Source organism: Drosophila miranda (genome assembly GCF_003369915.1).
Source record: "Drosophila miranda strain MSH22 chromosome Y unlocalized genomic scaffold, D.miranda_PacBio2.1 Contig_Y1_pilon, whole genome shotgun sequence".
NCBI lineage: Eukaryota > Metazoa > Arthropoda > Insecta > Diptera > Drosophilidae > Drosophila > Drosophila miranda.
Genome location: NW_022881603.1, coordinates 32,337,209 through 32,356,600, shown reverse-complemented (window position 1 = coordinate 32,356,600; position 19,392 = coordinate 32,337,209). Strand labels below are relative to the sequence as shown.

The window sequence follows — 19,392 nt, the reverse complement described above, 5'->3', positions numbered from 1 at the left end:
CGCGTGGTTCTTAGTTTTATTGAACCTTAGTTGTAAGAGTAACTCGTACGACCTTGTCCTGCGTGGCATCCAGCTGGGACTCTCCTTTCTGCCCCTGCCGTTAGTCTCTGTCTTCCGTGCTCGTCCACCCTTCTCCGTATGCCTTGCCCGTTGTCCCTCCTTGTGCGTCGTCTACGTTTCGGCTCCCGGGCCTGTTTTGGGGGTTCCTTCCCCGGGTTGTGGCTTCAGGTCCCCTATGTGCGCGGTCCGCGTCCGTTTCTCGCTGTCCTTCTTTAAGTTACAAACGACCGGGGACACGAAATCCATTATGGTGTAGGGCCCGTCATATTTCGGGGCCAGTTTTGCCGCAAACCCTTCGGCCGCGTTGGATAGATGGTGTTGCTTGGCCCATACCTTGTCTCCAATCGTGGGTTTCCACGCTCTCCTCCTCAGGCTATAATACCTCGCCTGGTCCTGCGCCGCTCTTTCGAGATTCCGCCTCACCAGTTGAAACACCTCTCTCAACTTGGCCGCGTTCTCGTCCAGAGTGTGCGTGCCCTGTCCTGTGCCAAGCGTTTCGTCATCGTATAGAGCCTTTGGTAGCCTCGGCTCTCTCCCTTGGACCACGAACGCCGGCGAGTACCCGGTGGATTCGGACACCCCTGAATTGACGGCCAACATTATCTCTGGCCATTTCTCATCCCAGTTCCTCTGGTTCCCTTCGGTGAACTGAGCTATCATAGTTTTCACTGTCCGATTAGTTCGCTCCGTCGGGTTCTCCTGCGGCGTGTACGGCGCCGTGAACTGATGCCGTACACCCATCTGCTCCAAAAACCTCTTAAAAGCTCTACTGGTGAACTGGACGCCATTATCCGTGATCACCACCTTCGGCACGCCAAACCGGGACACGATGCGCTCTCGGAACGCTTTCGTTAGTGCTTCCGCAGTGGCCTTTCACAAGGGGACCAACTCGGTCCATTTCGAGAACCGATCCACCATCACCAATAACATGGCATTCCCATGCTTTGACCTGGGCAGAGGGCCCACGAAGTCGGCACACACCGTTGCCCACGGCTCTTCTGGCACTTGTGTCAGCATTTTCCCGGCCGCCTGCAGTTGACTTGGTTTGTAGCGTATGCAGCTTTCACACTTTCTCACGTATGTCCTCACATCTCGGTGCATCCCCGGCCAGTAGTATCGGGCGGCTACTCGGGCCATCGTCCTTCTGCCGCCCGCGTGCCCCGCCTCCGCCGAGTCGTGATTCTCTCTTATAACTCTCTCTCTTAGATCCTTCGGTACGCATAACTTCCATGATGCTATCTCTTCTTCTCCAGCCCGGTGCGGGATGTGCCGGTATATCCGGCCTGCTTCCTCGACGTAATCCGGATATTTCCTCGGTTCCGTCCTCATCCTCTCTTTGACCTTTTGAATCCATCCGCACTCTGCCTCCGGTTCGTGTCCCTTTTCTGCTTCCTCCTCGGTGGTTCTCAGTCATCGCTCCGCCAATGGCTGTCGGGACAGTGCATCCGCCACTACGTTCAGCTGCCCTTTCCTATATGCCACTTCGAAGTCGTATTGTTGTAGCTCCAGCGCCCACCTGGCGATCCTCCCTGTTGGGCTCTCGATGCTGTTCAACCATTTCAACGCCATGTGATCCGTGACCACCTTGAAATGGTATCCCTCCATATAGGGCTTTAGCTTTCTTATAGCCCATACAATGGCCAGACACTCCTTTTCAGTCGCCGAATAGTTCTTTTCTGCGCTATTCAGAGTCCTACTGGCGTATGAGATGACCCTCTCGCCCTTCTCCGTCTCTTGCGTCAGGATCGCCCCCAGTCCGTAGTCGCTGGCGTCCGTCTGGAGCACGAATTTCTTTGAGAAATCTGGGCATGCCAACACCGGATCTGCTGTCAGCCGACTTTTTACGTCCTCGAACGCTTGTTGCTGTTCCGTTGACCATTCCCACTTGGCCTTCTTCTTCAGCAAAGTGCTGAGGGGCTGCACCAACGTGGCGAATCCCTTTACGAAACGCCGGTACCAGGAGGCCACGCCCAAGTATTGTCGTAGCTCTTTGACACTCGCTGGCGGCTGCAACTCCTTAATGGCCGCCACTTTCTCGGGATCGGTGCAGATTCCGTCTCCCGTTACCAAATGCCCCAGGTAACGTAGCTCCTTCCTAAAAAATTGACACTTGTCCACATTTAGGCGCAAGTTGGCGTTCTTTAACCGTCGAAAGACTTCTTCGAGGTTGCGCTTGTGCTCCTCCTCGGTACGGCCGATGACAATGATGTCGTCTTGGTACGCGAACGCGTGTGGCATCATCTAGGGGCCTATCACCTGGTCCAATGCCCTCTCCCCCTATCACCTTCCACTGGAACAGCCCTTTGCCGGGCACCGTGAACGCGGTGAACTTTCTACTGCCTTCCTCCAGTGGTGTCTGCCAATATCCGTCCTTTAAGTCCAAGCTACTGATGAACCGTGCCTCCCTGAGCTGGTCCAAAATATAGTCTATTCTTGGCATGGGGTACGCATCCTTGATGGACTTCGCGTTTATCTGTCTGAAGTCCACGCATAATCTCCACTTTCCCGTCTTCTTTTTGACCATCACGATGGGTGAACTGTACGGGCTCTTCGATGGCTCAATACACCCTCTTTCCAGCAGTTCGTCAACCTGTTGGTTGATTTCGGCTTGCATCTTGGGATTTTTGGGATAGTAGCGCTGTTTGACCGGCTGTGCATCACTCATAGAGATCGTGTGTGTAGCTATGTTCGACACTCCCTTCAGTTCTCGGAACTCTTCCAACTCCTTTGCCAGGAAGTTTTCAACCGACCCCTCCTCCGCTTGCGTTCCGTCGGATGCGGGCTCGACAGACCTTCCCGTGTTCGCTACCACCGCCACTGACAGCTTCTCCTCCACCCGCCCCTGGCGGTGGCCTCTCGCCGGGATCACAATCCTGTGTCCCGCACAGGTCACCTCTGCTCCGACCGCGGCGAGGAAATCCCATCCCAGAACCAGCTCATCTATTACTCCGGGCAACACGAGAAGCGGGATTGTAACGATCTTGTCCCCGAAGGCCAGCTCCACCTCGATCTGGGAATTGATTTCTCGGCTGCGTCCGTCAGCCAGCCGCACCAGCTTCCTCGTCTCTTTCTGTCGCCCCTCTTCCCCCAGTCTACTCGCCGCCTCGCAGCTGATAAAACTGCTTGTCGCCCCGGTATCGACCGTTGCTTTCCAGTTGCTGCCCGCGATCCTCACTACCGCCGACAGCTGGACATCCTCCTCCGTGAGTTCTCCTATGAGCTTTGGGGGGCTTCGTCTTGCGACCCTGGCATGGCCCTTCGCGGCTTGGGTCGCGGGGCGTTTCCCGCTTTCTGGCAGCACTGCCATGTCGGGGCTCCTACCTTGCCGCACCTCCAGCAGAATGTTATAGGTCGGCCATCGCATGCTTGTGCCCAATGGCGGTCACTTCCACATCGTCGACACGCCTGGGCTGCGTTTTTCACGAACCCAGCCTCTATGTTCGTGTTCGCTTGGTCGTCCCGCCGCGTTGGGACCGGCCTTTTTTCCCTTGTCGAATCAGAGTTGGCTGTCGTGTCGCCCTGGCAGCGGCGACATATCTCCGTTACTGCCGGACGAGCGAACGGATTGTTTGCTTTTGCCTTATTCGCCGGACACTCCCGTTGGAACTCCAGCCGGTCCCTCTCCAGAGCCTCAAACTCGTCGGCCAGCGTCATCATGTGATCAAGGTCTCTGCACCTATGTGGCCGGATGAACACCCTCAGATCGGGCATGCTGTTGTCTCTAATGAGCTCCAACTGCTCTTCGGGCGTGCATTTTAGTGGCCGCATAAGGGTCTGCATCTCCACCATGTAGTCCTTGAATGGCTCTCCCCATCTTTGCTTCCTCAACCTCACCTCCTGGAGTAATTTTTCAAAATACCCCCTCGGCAGGAAGTATGCTTGGAAGCTACGCGCAAATGCGTCCCATGTCTGCCACTGCCTGTTGTTGGCTACAAACCACATGAGCGCCCGATCCACTCCCTGACCTGTTTGGCGACGTGAGCAAAACTCGAACTGGGCGGTCTCGTGGTTTGACCATCTAGTCCCCGTCGACGATCCTCCCCTGCTCTCCCTTCTTCCAATCCCTGTGGGTTTCTCGCGCCCCCTTGCTCCGGCTGTGCTGGCCTGGTTGGCCTCTCCCCACTCTCTGCCCGCGGTCGGCTAGGCGACCGGCTTTTCACCGGGACCGCCAGGCTCGCGATGAGCTCCTCTGGGGTCTCGGACGGCCGTCTCCACAGCGTTACTTGCTCCGCACTGGCCGGCAGCGTCAGGCGCTCGTATGGATCCGCCCCGTCCTCCATTTGGGCCGCGGTCGCGGCTCCTCCCGCCTTCATCTCCCAGGCCTCGAGCGCGTCCGCATACTCCGGTTCCTCTCCGTGTTTCTCTATCCACTCCTTGAAGATTCGGCGCATCTCGGTCAGCGTGCCTTCCAATCGAAGACCGCACGCCCGCGCGCACTGGACCAAGTCCTCTTTCCTCAATGAATGAACCCATCGTCGGCTCCTCATTTTTATGCCCTAGCGATACCAAACTCAATACCGCCCTTCCCAAATGCACTTTGTCTTTTGCTTGTCGAGAGGCCCCACGTTGGGCGCCAGTTGTTACGATCCGTTCTTTTCCCGTCTGATGCAGCTGGGCTGGCTCAGCGGTCGGTAGGCTCGCTGCAACAATATTTGTATGTTGCCCCGACGACAAGTAAGAAGGCACGGGTTGGGTCTTGTACTGGTATGCTAGTATGCTTTATTGGTATCTTAAGTCTATCTTACGCTATTCCGACTCCGGTGCGGGTTCTCCTCGTGGTTTTCCTCCGTGGTTCGATGAGCGTGGCGCTCCCTGGGCCCCCCACGGCGTCGCCGAGCGTGGCACCGCCGGCTCTACTGACTGGGGCTAGCGATTCTTGGCACGCGGCCCAAATCCGCCTCTCAGTCAGGCGCCTGACGCGTTCGCTCTCACTCGACTCCCTTGGCTTTTCGGCCCGAGGGTGCCTCACTCCTGGTGGGTTGCGCGTCAAGCGTGGCACCGTTGGTTCAAGGGATTGGGGTCTTTGGCTCTTGGCTGCACGCTCGAGTCCGCCTCTCAATCCTCACACAACGTGTTCGCTTTCTAACGCTCTTTTCCCTTCGCTTGGTCTCACTCTTGTCACTCACTGTGCACTTCACTCTCGCTAGCTCCGTTTGCTGACTCTCCCTTGTTCCTGGTCGCGGCCCTCCTCTTATAGGCTCGCTTCTGCGTCAGCGCCGCCGATGCCGCCTGGCGCTAACGGCACTTTCCGCCATGCGGTGCCCGTATTTTTCCATCGGCGTTCCTTCATTCCCTTGTCGCTTTCCAACGGGACCTGGCTGGTGGCGTGATCTCATGACCATATTTGGTCGTGCGCTGGGCCACTGCCGGCCCGATCCCGTCATCCCGCGGCTCTCTCTCCAGGGGTCCTCCCCTCTCATCTTGGGTCCCCGGGAGAGCTCTCCTCGGGAATTCGCCGCCTCCGGATATCCCCGGATAACGGCCGTTAGCGCTTAACCCTGCACTGCCCCCTACGTGTGGGAATACCTTTCCTCACAACACACACGTAGCATAGGCGGCTTTGCTTAGAGTAAAACATTAGCGCCTAGATCTTAGAGACTACAAAAGCTAGAGCAACCAAATTTGGTATCCACACTCCTAATATATCGGACCGAGACGAGTTTGTTCCAAAATTTCGCCACACCCCCTTCCGACCCCGCAAAGGACGAAAATCTGGGGATATTCAAAAATCTCAGATTCTATTAAGGCTAGAGTAACCAAATTTGGTATCCGCACTCCTGTTAGATCTTACTAAAAAGCGTATATCTCAGAATTTCGCCCCACCCTTTTCCGCCCCCACAAAGGACGAAAATCTGTTGCATCCACAATATTGCACATTCGAGAAAACTAACAACGCAGAATCATAGATAATGACCATATCTATCAGATTGCTGAATCTGGATCAGATCAGATCATTTTTATAGCCAAAAGGAACAAATCAATTTGCACTGGCTACGCAGCCCCCGACGTCACGCTCAGACTGATTTTCTGTCTCTCTCGCACGCACTCGTTGTCGTGTCGTTTAATATTAGCTGCGTCTGCCGGAGGAGAGCCATACTGACTTAGTATCGGTTATAACTGTAGAGTTGCGGTCTCCGCAGCAACTCACAACGTTCCCCCTCGTTTATTGTTGTTATTTTTATTAAGAAATACAAATATTCTTTTGTTTCGGGAACCCATCTAGATATTCTATGGCTACTGAATGGGGATAGGCAATTTGAGAACCAAATATGTAGAACTTAAGCCAACAAACATTTTGCGGGTGAACGTGAACCCCTGCTTTGGATTCTGTTGAAGCTTTCGGGGTTGTGGTGGCGAGGGGAAGAGGGGATTTGATTCCGGTCTATGCCTAATTAAAATAATATCGTAATTAATTGCATATTATACACATATAAATTGTACATGGGATAGATACAATAGATGTTTGCTATTGGATCGATAATGAAGCACATTTGTATGGAGGACGGAACATTGCTTTATTATACCCGATACTCAAAATGAGTATTGGGGTATATTAGATTTGTGGTAGAAGTGGATGTGTGTAACGTCCAGAAGGAATCGTTTCCGACCCCATAAAGTATATATATTCTTGATCAGCATCAATAGCCGAGTCGATTGAGGGTCGATATGTTCTAGAGTGTAAAATCTCTACCAGATCGTATAACTATTATAGCCAGAATCAAGAAAACAATTTCATTCTTTCTCGCTCTGTCTCTCTCTAACACACAGGGTTCATGGTCGGTTTTGTCAATTGCAAAATATGAGTTCAAGGATCTCAGAACCCATAAGAGCTAGAGCAACCAAATTTGGTATCCACACTCCTAATATATTGGACCTTGACCGTTTTGTGTCAAAATTTCGCCAGACCCCCTTCCGCCCCCGCAAAGGACGAAAATCTGTGGCATCCACAAATCCCAAAGACTATTAAGGCTAGAGTAACCAAATTTGGTATCCGCACTTCTGTTAGATCTCACTATAAAACGTATATCTCAGAATTTCGTCCCACCCCCTTCTGCCCCCACAAAGGACGAAAATCTGTTGCATCCACAATATTGCACATTCGAGAAAACTAAAAACGCAGAATCATAGATAACGACCATATCTATCAGATTGCTGAATCTGGTTTAGATCAGATAATTTTTATAGCCAAAAGGAACAAATCAATTTACAGTGGCTACGCAGCGCCCGACATCACGCTCAGACTGATTTTCTGTAGAGGCGTCTGCCGGAGGAGAGCCATACTGACTTAGTATCGGGTATAACTGTAGAGTTGCGGTGTCCGCAGCAACTCACAACGTTCCCCCTCGTTTTTTTAGTTTTGCCGCATGGTTTGCATAAATTTCCATTTGGATTTCCATTGCCATTGCCATTGACTGCCTCGTTAGCTAGCCCCTTAGACCCATCAACTTTTGATTGATTTGATCCGGTACGCTACGCTCCTCAGCTTAGCTAAAGATTAATTTATAAAACAAAAGATATACAAAAAGGGTAATAAAAGAGTAACGAACAAGATTAAGAACCATTAACCATAATATGTGCGTAAACAACACACACATTTTGAACCGAATCATATCAGATGCAAAAAAAAAACGAGGGGGAACGTTGTGAGTTGCTGCGGACACCGCAACTCTACAGTTATACCCGATACTAAGTCAGTATGGCTCTTCTCCGGCAGACGCAGCTAATGTTAAACGACACGACAAAGAGTGCGTGCGAGAGAGACAGAAAATCAGTCTGAGCGTGACGTCGGGCGCTGCGAAGCCAGTGCAAATTGATTTGTTCCTTTTGGCTATAAAAATTATCTGATCTAAACCAGATTCAGCAATCTGATAGATATGGTCATTATCTATGATTCTGCCTTTTTAGTTTTCTCAAATGTGCAATATTGTGGATGCAACAGATTTTCGTCCTTTGTGTGGGCGGAAAGGGGTGGGGCGAAATTCTGAGATAAAAGTTTTATAGTGAGATCTAACAGAAGTGCGGATACCAAATTTGGTTACTCTAGCCCTAACAGTCTCTAAGATTTGTGGATGCCCCAGTTTTTCGTCCTTTGCGGGGGCGGAAGGGGGTGTGGCGAAATTTGGACACAAAACGGTCAAGGTCCGATATCACAGGAATGTGAATACCAAATTTGGTTGCTCTGGCTCTTATAGGTTCTGAGATCCTTGAACTCATATTTTGCAATTGGCAAAACCGACCATGAAACCTGTCTGTTAGAGAGAGACAGAGCGAGAAAGAATGAAATTGTTTTCTTGATTCTGGCTATAATAACTATACGATCTGGTTGAGATCTTACATTCTAAAACATATAGTCATCCTCTACGATTCTGCGTTTTTGGTTTTATCGTATCTTTAAAAATGTGGATGCCACAGATTTTCGTCTTTTGTGGGGGCGGAAGTGGGCGGGGCGAAGTTTTGAATTATTTTTGTAGCAGTGACATATCACAGAAGTCTGGATCCAAAACATCGTTGCTCTAGCTCTTATAGTCTTTGAGCACTAGGCGCTGAAGGGGACGGACAGACGGACGGACGGACAGACGGACAGACGGACAGACAGACAGGGCTCAATCGACTCGGCTATTGATGCTGATCAAGAATATATATACTTTATGGGGTCGGAAACGATTCCTTCTGGACGTTACACACATCCACTTTTACCACAAATCTAGTATACCCCAATACTCATTTTGAGTATCGGGTATAAAAACTAAACTAACGAGGTGGAACGTTGTGAGTTGCTGTGGACACCGCAACTCTACAGTTATACCCGATACTAAGTCAGAATGGCTTACGGCAGACGCCGCTAATATTGAACGACACGACAAAGAGTGCGTGCGAGAGAGACAGAAAATCAGTCTGAGCGTGACGTCGGGCGCTGCGTAGCCACTGCAAATTGATTTGTTCCTATTGGCTATAAAAATGATCTGATCTGATCCAGATTCAGGAATCTGATAGATATGGTCATTATCTATGATTCTGCGTTTTAGGTTTTCTCGAATTTTGAGATACACGTTTTATAGTAAGATCTAACAGGAGTGCGGATACCAAATTTGGTTACTCTAGCCTTAATAGTCTCTGAGATTTTTGAATATCCCCAGATTTTCGTCCTTTGCGGGGGCGGAAGGGGGTGTGGCGAAATTTTGAAACAAGCTCGTCTCGGTCCGATATATTAGGAGTGTGGATACCAAATTTGGTTGCTCTAGCTTTTGTAGTCTCTAAGATCTAGGCGCTAATGTTTTACTCTAAGCAAAGCCGCCTATGCTACGTGTGTGTTAGAGAGAGACAGGGCGAGAAAAAATGAAATTGTTTTCTTGATGCTGGCTATAATAATGATACGATCCAATTCAAATTCCGCAGTCTTAAAGATATGGTCATTCTGTCTGTCCGTCCGTCCGTCTGTCCGTCCCCTTCAGCGCCTAATGCTCAAAGACTATAGGAGCTAGAGCAACGATGGTTTGGATCCAGACTTCTGTGATATGTCACTGCTACAAGAATATTTTAAAACATCAAAACAACTTCCTCCCCCACAAAGGACGAAAATCTGTGGCATCCACAATTTTAAAGATACGATAAAACCAAAAACGCAGAATCGTAGAGGATGACTATATGTTCTAGAGTGCAAAATTTGAACCAGATCGTATAATTATTATAGCCAGAATCAAGAAAACATAAGAGCTAGAGCAACCAAATTTGGTATCCACACTCCTAATATATCGGACCTTGACCGTTTTGTGTCAAAATTTCGCCACACCCCCTTCCGCCCCCGCAAAGGACGAAAATCTGGGGCATCCACAAATCTCAGAGACTATTAAGGCTAGAGTAACCAAATTTGGTATCCGCACTTCTGTTAGATCTCACCATAAAACGTATATCTCAGAATTTCATCCCACCCCCTTCTGCCCCCACAAAGGACGAAAATCTGTTGCATCCACAATATTGCACATTCGAGAAAACTAAAAACGCAGAATCATAGATAACGACCATATCTATCAGATTGCTGAATCTGGTTTAGATCAGATAATTTTTATAGCCAAAAGGAACAAATCAATTTACAGTGGCTACGCAGCGCCCGACGTCACGCTCAGACTGATTTTCTGTAGAGGCGTCTGCCGGAGGAGAGCCATACTGACTTAGTATCGGGTATAACTGTAGAGTTGCGGTGTCCGCAGCAACTCACAACGTTCCCCCTCGTTTTTTTAGTTTTGCCGCACGGTTTGCATAAATTTCCATTTGGATTTCCATTGCCATTGCCATTGACTGCCTCGTTAGCTAGCCCCTTAGACCCATCAACTTTTGATTGATTTGATCCGATACGCTACGCTCCTCAGCTTAGCTAAAGATTAATTTATAAAACAAAAGATATACAAAAAGGGTAATAAAAGAGTAACGAACAAGATTAAGAACCATTAACCATAATATGTGCGTAAACAACACACACATTTTGAACCGAATCATATCAAATGCAAAAAAAAAACAAAACGAAAACAGAAAACCAAATAAAGATAATAAAACTATTATAACGAAAAGAAAAAGAAATGAAAATTCAAGAATGCATAAATCTAACATTTGCAATTACAAAATATTTACTCTGTTACAAAATGGTACATACAGTAAAGATATTCGTTTATACAATATTTACCCTCTATATAACCATTATATACTACTTACTTACTGACAACAAATTATTAAGGGTTTTGTTCAATTTCATTATTCGTATGTTAATAAAAACAATTTCAGACTAACTTAAACTTACAGTCTGCTCTGAATACGGGTTAAATGCTAGTGCTGTGCTAGTTGATTATTACTCGTACAATAAATACTATAGCTTAGAGCCATCCTGCGTCCCTGGTCACCGGTGGATCAAGCCTTCAGAACAACAAAATCAATCAAACAATAACAATCAATTCAAAAATCTTGTACAGGCTTCTACAGCTGAAAATCTTGTACAGGCTGAAATATTCTACATTCTACAGCTGAAAATCTTGTACAGGCTGAAAATATTCTACATTCTACAGATGAAAATACATTAATTATGTAAAGTACATGTATAATACATACTACATAAAATAAATAAAATAAAAAACAAATTATTATTATTATTATTATTGTTATTATTATTAAAACTACTACATACTACAAAATATTTTCTAACGTCTTATTTAATAATTTAATTTTTTGGTCCATTATTTGGAGAGCCATGAACACTACAGTTGTAGCATAATATACTGGGTTTCTGTTGAAATCTTCTTTAAACGATACTTTCATTATGTTTATACAAATTGTTGATAAATGCTTGCCACGTTCCTCGATGGTATTGCTGTTCATGTTGTTAAAACATATTGGTTCGTTTCTAAATTCGAAATTTTTTTCAACAGCGCGTAATAAGTTCATTATTTCATTTTTAATGATTTCTTTAACTTTATCAGACATTAGGTAGTCGGGCAAGTTGTCTACCGACTTCGTAGCCTCAAAGATAGTCTTGTAATTTTCTTTCCTGTATTCCTTGACTTACATATTTGACAACAGCACATCCTCATGTATATCATTTTTTAGGATAACCTTTTTGAGGTGGGGCAGATCCCACAATATGGGGAATTTTCCCCTTACACTTTTGCACGGCATGAAATTTGCCAAGCAGTGGTCGGATCCAACTGCCAACAGTTGACTTGACAAGCCCCCACTCTCAACCTCCCTCAATACTAAATCGAGTCCTTCCTTGACCGCATTCCTGGCTAGTGCAGATGTTTTGGAAACGGGACAAATGTGGAAATACAAATAATGAGTTTCATTCCCGTTAATTGGGATTGCAGCGACTGCAAGAATTTTCCATTTATGTACCGGTCCTTTTTTTGCATATTGGTACCACGGCATGTGATACTCATCCATGTAAATGGAAAATTCTGAGTCGCTTAGTTTCTGTAAATTTACAGTCATGTAAATGCGTCCATTCATTATGTTTCCTTGCATTTTCAGTTCTTCCAATGCGTCCGTTACCAGATTTTCGGGGGCCTGTACCTTTGTACAATTCATTGCTCGCTTGAAGGCGACCAATATCGTTGACCAGATCATCGTTACCGACGATACCTGGAGGAAGAAAAGTCTGATTCACCTGCTCCAATGTAATTGCCACAATATACTCACCTTCAGTGTCGTCGTCAACATCCATAGGCAATGTACTAACCAGCCGGTCCAGCGGTCCACACGGCAGATGTTCCTCTGCCTCTTTGTCCTGATACGGCTCGAACAGATTGAGTTCATTTATGTCCTCATCGAAACACGACAATTGCGACGGCTCCAACAGATTGAGTTCATTTATGTCCTCATCGAAACACGACAATTGCGACGTCTCGAACATATCTTCCTCTATGTCCTGATAAGGCTCGAACAGATTGAGTTCCTTTATGTCCTCATCGAAACACGACAATTTATGCATTTCTGAATCTATCTTTTTATCCATCTTGGCGCGGTTCTTGGGTTACTCTTATTAACTTATTTCACTCTTTTCTCTATTTTTGTCGATCGTCGAATAAATCGCCTCAGACTTATCGCAGTATAATATCGCATAAAACCTATCGCAGTATCATATCGCAGTATAATATCGCATAAAACTAATTGCAGTATAATATCTCGATCGGTTAGGGTTAATATATGTTGCCTTACAATTATTTTATTTTTATTTTTATACATGTTGAAATCAGGAAACTAGACGCGGAATTATGTGATATTTATCGGTCCGTATCGAATAGCAACAAAATATCTGTAAACGTTCTTCCTTCTTGATCGTCGTATTCGAATAAATGTGTGTTGGCATATCGAGTACATTGGTATTTCTTATAATACTATCGATGAGTAAATACCAAAACCATACATGCCCCGTTATTTAAAACATAAATAAAGAACACAAAATAAGACAAAGATGTACATTAATTTGGGAGGTGTAAGAATTGACGGGGTGGACAGTGCCCTTGTTAATGTATTATGCGGGATATGCTGGGACCATCTGCAAGGCCGGAAAGTGCAAAGCCCGAAAGCACAGGAAATTGCCAACATGACGTTGTCGTTCGGTGGAGCCCAAGCTTGCGACATAAGTGCAGCAGGAGTGATTAATTTGTACTTTTTTTTCTGGACCATCAACGTAAGGGTAAGTAAATTAGTTACAATTATATTATATTCTTCTAATAATGTATTCCATTCAGCGGGGACGACGCACGCGAAGTATGCTGAGCCTGTTACTCCGGTGCAGAATATTTCTGTTCTGATGATATCTCAGGATATTGAGGATATTGACAACAATATGAACGGTGATACGGAGGAGTCGGCCACAACTCAGGATATTGAGGTGACAATATGCACGGTGATACGGAGGAGTCGGCCACAACTCAGGATATTGAGGATATTGACAACAATATGCACGGTCATACGGAGGAGTCGGCCACAACACAACGATATTGAGGAGAATATTGACAACATTTCTGACAATATTCACAATATTTCTGGTTATACAGTCAATGATATGGAGTGTACTATTTCTGATGAAATATATGATTCGTCTGAGCCAGTGCACCACGTGGAGGAGAAGCAGGAGCAGGAGGTTCGGGAGGATCCGGACTTAAGTAAGTAAATAAGTAAAATTTTTAAAAAATACATATAATAACTTCTGAAAGTTAGTACTGAAAGTGGAAAGGACAATTTGAAAACACCGATTTCCCCTAAGGCTTCGCCCCCGTGCATGGCTGCAAGTTCAAACTATGCGGCAAAATGATTGGAAGGTTGAGCACCTTGGGAAACCACGTAATGAACCAACATTACACAGCAATAAGAGGTATGGTTTCAAGGAATTCGAAGACAATGTAAAAAATTGCTGCCGTTTTTAAGGAAAAAAAAAGTGACCGTGTTAAGACTATCAGTGGAAACTGGGGTGCCGGCCGAGTATTTGAGGGCGATAGTCATGTGCAGCGATGACTATAAAAAAATTGGGTGCCGCTTGTGGGCCGCCAAGACAGATGCAGAGAAGCTGAAGGACATCAACCAATAACTGTTTCGTTTTTTCATTTTAATATTTGATTTGGCTTGAGTAGACTGAACCAGAGAAGCTGAAGGACATCAACCAATAACTGTTTCGTTTTTTAATTTTAATATTTGATTTGAGTAGAAAAACTCGCCTGTTATTCGTAAATGTAACGACTGAAAATAAACTTATTGACAAAAAAGGGAGGAGTATTTATATTGTGTGGGCGCCTTTGGGCCAAGAAATCATCAAAGTTATTCACGTCGCACAGTTTGGGAAAAAACTGGACTGGAGTGGAGTCGACTGGAGGGACTGCAATGACACTTGCCGGCTGGCGGCCTCTTGGAAGCAGCAATTCAATGTACAAATGACAGGTTGGCTGTGAAACAAAACAGCAGATTAAGGAAGATGTAAAGCCAAGCAAAAATATACCCCCCCCCCCCCCTCCACCACTCTCCTTAACCCTTAACCCTTAACTCCTTAATCCCAGAATGGTAGCCAACATTTCGGCCACACCAAGGAGTATGGTGGCATGGTATTAATCGCAAGTCCTATCCCAAACCAACAAAGCCGATCAACTATTGCAAGTCGCAGCTCTGCCCAGGGAAAGTACGTCACCTGACCTGTGATTCGAAACACAACATCGAAGTGGGCCCTGAACTATCACTTGGAGCCGTTCAGAACTGGCTCTGGAAATCATTCAGTACGAATATCTGGAGAGAGCGGCACAACACAGAGAACGGCAGCAAATATCGAAAGCACAGGGAACATAAAGTAAATAAAAATACAAATACAAAACAAAGCCCATGAACGAATATTTCCTCACAGGTGCTGGAATAAGATGAATCCAACTATTAACAATCCACGTTCCCCATTCACCCGCTCGCGGGGTATTTTCGGATCCATGGATTCTTCGTCTTTACCGACCAGCAGCAGCAGCAGCCGGGGCTGCAGGTCCCCCCGAAGGTTCCGCCGACAAGAATGGACTCAATGCGATGCCCTTCCTAGGCCAAATCCACACCAGTCCTCTGCTGTCCCGCCCAATGGGTCCAATAGGTCACGCTCACCCCCCACCATCCCTCCGATGGGGGATTCAGATGGGTGAGCGGCAGCAGCCCAGACTCCCCATCCCCCCAGGACATAACTTACCCCCGGCTCCCCTGCAGATTCAATGCTGTGCCACAGATGGCTTCGATGGGACCACCGCCCGTGTTGAGCTCCCTCTGGACAGGCGGCGCTTCTCCGGACAGCCGCGGAGACTACTACGACGACCCCCACGAAGAGTACTCCGACTGCCGCTACGAGGTCGACTACTCGATGCCCACCGAGGAGGACCAAGAGGAGGAGTCGTGCTCCTGTCAGAGCCAGACCTGTCAGAGCCAGAGCGAGTTCAGCTCGATAGAGCGCACCGAGTCGGACTCGGAGTGGAAGGAGCTCTCCGACGGCCCTTCCCCAGGGTCTCCCCGCTGGAGTCCCTCGGCGCAGTCGTGCTCTCCACAATGCAGCCGGAGCACCGTCAGCGCATGGTGGCCTTGTACCATCTTGGAGACCGCTGTGGTCAAGGTCGTGCTGCTGGTGCTGCAACTGCTGTGCTGCGCGGTGTTCTGGCTGGTCGAGAAGACCGTGGGCTTCAACGAAACCGTCGGCTCGAAGCGCCACCGATTGTGGAACAGCAAGTTCAAGCTGCGCACCATCCAGCGCCAGTTGCTGTGGCGCATGGCCAATGCCCGGGGCGACGAGACGCTCGTCTTCTTTGCCGTGCTCATGACCACGCCCTGGCTGTTCTCTCTCAGCCTCCTGGGATTCATCCTGTCCCTGGCGGCGCTCCTGAAGAAGACCGTCGAGCAGCTGGTGTTCCAGATACGCCTGCACCTCGTGCTCTAGGGGCAGCCATCGAGCAGAAAGCAGCAAGCAGTATCCAATCACACACTGACAGAAGACACACGGCCACACGCCCGACACTCCACCCCTCCCCTCAGATGTTTGCACTTCCATTTGGGCATCTATTTTCGTTGATGCTGGCATCGCAATACACGGAATCGTCTCTCCGTTTTTGGCCGCAATGAAAATAGATACCGAAATATTCGAAATTCAAAGTCAATTCCCACGAGAGAGCGAGACAGGCCTTCTTCTTTTGGTTTACGGCCTTTCTTTCTTCTGCCTTTGGCATCGCCCACTCCACTCTTTATTTTTCTTGCATTAAATTGGCAATAATATGAACTCGCCTTCTCTTTCTGCTTAGTAGTATTCCCCTGTCGCCGATAGCCCGCATCCTCTGCGTTCCAGAATCTGCGGAAGTTTCCAGCGGGGCTACTGGCGTGCATCAGCCGTCGAGTAGATTGAATGGGAACGCTGCCAGCCTATATGTACTATGTGTGTGTGTGCCCAACTAACGCAGACAACTGCGTTCTAGAATGAAATATTAATTCATTGGATACGCACACACAGATCCCCCTTCATCGCTCTCTGTTTCCCTCGGAGGGTGGCAGGGTACTGGGTGTCTACGCTGCTCGGCGCTGGCCTGTATCTAATCGCGCCTGCCTTGCTGTGTACCCACTGTAGATGCATATGTACATACAGTTGTTAATCAATGTCCGTTGATTGTCGCATCGTTGCTTGGGAGGGGAATCCATCTAATATTAAAGCTGGGATCATATGCCAGAGCAGAACGCAATACTTTTCATATCCCTCCTTGGGTTTCCTTAACCAATCCCATAACTTTCGACATTGACAATGAGGCTTCATCAGCATTCGTTCGCTCACAGTCATTATCATAATGATGATGATAATGATAATAATGTGCATGTGTGTGGTGTGTGACTCTCGTTTAGGACCTGAGCTCAAAAGTGCAATGCACGGCAGAAAAATCAACACGAGCTGATTCAAGGGGATTCAAGATACATATCTTTGGCACACCGAAGTGCCGACACTCTTTCAATTCAAGCTTGTTCACAGCCCAGCGATTCGCAAGTGCGGCCAATGAGTATGTGTTGTGAGTATATAACAGCCCATCCGATCCGATCAGGCGATTCATCAGTGAAGATTTTCTCTCCTTTCGCTTTTCTGCCTAGTGGGGCCCCAAGTCTGGGAAAAGCCACGAGGGCGTGAGACTCAAGAAAAGCATGAAGAAAATTACGATTGAACCGGTGACTAGTTCATGGTCTTCCTCGAGCGAACCGACTGCCTTTGTTCAACTGGGGACGATGAGGTCTGAGCGTGTCCATCTCGGCCAGTGAGAACTTGCTCGTAGCGGGTCAGCAGATTGGTGCGGACAATGGCGCCGTTCAGTTCCGCCTGGGCCTTGATGGCCTGTGGGAAAAGAGGGGAGAAAACAGTTGGATAAAGCCGAGGTAGAAAAGGAAATAAAGAACCTCCTGAGTATCGCTGACAGCCAGACCATTCAGGAGATTGAACAGCACAATGGTCATGAAGAACGCAAAGAGCAGGAAGATCAGGTAAGTGTAGACGCTGTCAAACTTTATGTCACCGGCATAAAATTTTCCTGTGAGCATCACAATCGTCTTGATGAGCGCCTCGATGGGCACGGAGAATGTGTTGAAGTGACCATCATCTTCTCCCTCCTTTGCTGGCTCTGGCGTGCTGTCCTTCGGAGAGGAGGAATCCACCTGGGGCTTGCCAAACAGTATGTAGAAGCACAGACTAAACGTAAGCACAAAGATCGAGTAGAGAGCAAAGCTCTTGATGAAGCTGCTGGAGACGGCGCGCAGCATGAGCATGTGCGTCGAAATTGAGAGTACTGGCAGGGAGCCAACCAGCAGGCAGAACTCCACGAACACCAGCAGAATGGTGAAGACGGCCAGTATGCGCTGCGTCTCCCTGTCGTAGCTGGCTTCCATGCAGGTTAGGATCGACAAGACAATGAGAGCCACCTCCATCAGGTTCGTGATGGACCTGAAGTACAGCAGCGGCGACATGGCAAGCTGTATGACCTCTCGGATCATGAGATACACAATCCCTATCCAAGAGAACTGGCCGAAGAGGGCAGTCAGGCCCGTGTGGTCGATTTCGTGGAACTTAAGGAGCGTATGCGTGATAATGGAGGCAGTGAAGAGAGAGTAAAGTAGAAAGTTCAGATAGAAGATCACCGAGAGGCGGTGCCAATTGAGGAAGAGGAAAGTCGAGATTAGCGGGTGCTGCAGCAGGTAACGCAGCTCCTTGGAATCGGCGATGTATGCCATTGGAGTCATCTCGTCCTCCAATTGGTGAGGATGGCCAATGCTCCGCTTGTCCGACTGCCCGGGCTCTCGCTGGCGTCTCATCAGATTCTTGTAGTTGATGATGATCTCGAAACTCTGGTCACCGGGCTTCTCCCCGTTGGTGGTGATGCAGGAATCGAAGTGCTCCTCCAGCACTTTCGGGTCCATCTCCTGTATGGGAAGATCTCCGAACGCGCTTCTCGCCCCGATGTACGCTCCCTGCCGTAGAAGCTCCTGTGCCACCTTTGTGTTGCGATACTTGACCGCATAGGAGAGTGGCACCAGGCCAGCCTTGTCCGCCTCATTGATGTCGACACGATCGCTCTCGAGCAGCAGCTGAAAGCAGCGCTGGTGGTCACAGAAGTCGTCCAGCGGCTGCTCACCCAGGCGACTGATAACCGCGATCAGCAGCTTGGAATGCGATGTCAGCCTCAGCTGCGGATGCTTCAACAGCTTCTCTAGCGCCCTGTGGTTGCCCCAGATTACGGCCAACTCCACGGGGCTGATGTCGCTCAATTTTGAAGGATTAATGTTGATGCCCGTCTCGAGGATGGCCTCAAAGGCTCGCTGCTTGCCCCGCTTGATACTCTCCGCCAGCAGGGACTGATACTCCTCCTGGTTGGCATTGCATTGGTTGTCTGCGTTTCCGCTGACGTTCTGGTGGTACTCCGCGAACTGTTGCTCGAACTGGTTCTCGTCTCCGTCCCGCAGCGTGCGGAGGAGTCGCTCGCAGTCGATCTCTGCTCCGGCCTCGCGCAGCTCCGGCAACGGCAGTTCCGGATACTGATCCCTCAGCATCTGGCGTACCTGCCCGTTTCGATAGCTGTCAATGTCCAACTGTGGTTGTTTTAGGAAAAGTCGGATCAGCTCCAGCTTAGTGCCTGCCTCAATCTTTCTATTCTTCAGCACATGGTGGAGGGGCGTGAACTCGCCCTGATCCACCAAATTCGGAGAGGCTCCGTACTCGAGCAGCAGCTGAATGCAGGAGCCCACCTGAGAGGCATTCGATTGTCCTGGCGATTGGCCTGGGCACCGCTGTCCAGGGCAGTGTGGAATTCCCGTATGTCC

General features: G+C 48.4%; 2 protein-coding genes across 2 annotated transcripts; one reads left to right on the top strand and one right to left on the bottom strand.

Annotated features, from left to right (window-relative positions):
- The first annotated feature begins 14,846 nt into the window (after window positions 1-14,846).
- LOC117191357 lies at window positions 14,847-16,005 on the top strand. Its single transcript, XM_033396251.1, has 3 exons — window positions 14,847-14,881; window positions 14,936-15,208; window positions 15,274-16,005. Exons 2-3 carry the CDS (start codon window positions 14,949-14,951, stop codon window positions 15,989-15,991), a joined length of 978 nt encoding a protein of 325 aa, XP_033252142.1. The 5' UTR covers window positions 14,847-14,881; window positions 14,936-14,948; the 3' UTR covers window positions 15,992-16,005.
- Window positions 16,006-17,344: 1,339 nt separating this feature from the next.
- On the bottom strand, window positions 17,345-19,305 carry LOC117191355 (transient receptor potential cation channel protein painless-like; the record flags this gene model as incomplete). The annotated part of the gene is made up of 2 exons (XM_033396248.1): window positions 17,345-17,416; window positions 17,479-19,305. Coding segments are annotated over 2 exons (1,899 nt in total), but the record flags the coding sequence as incomplete, so codon positions are not given.
- Between the last annotated feature and the right edge of the window lie 87 nt (window positions 19,306-19,392).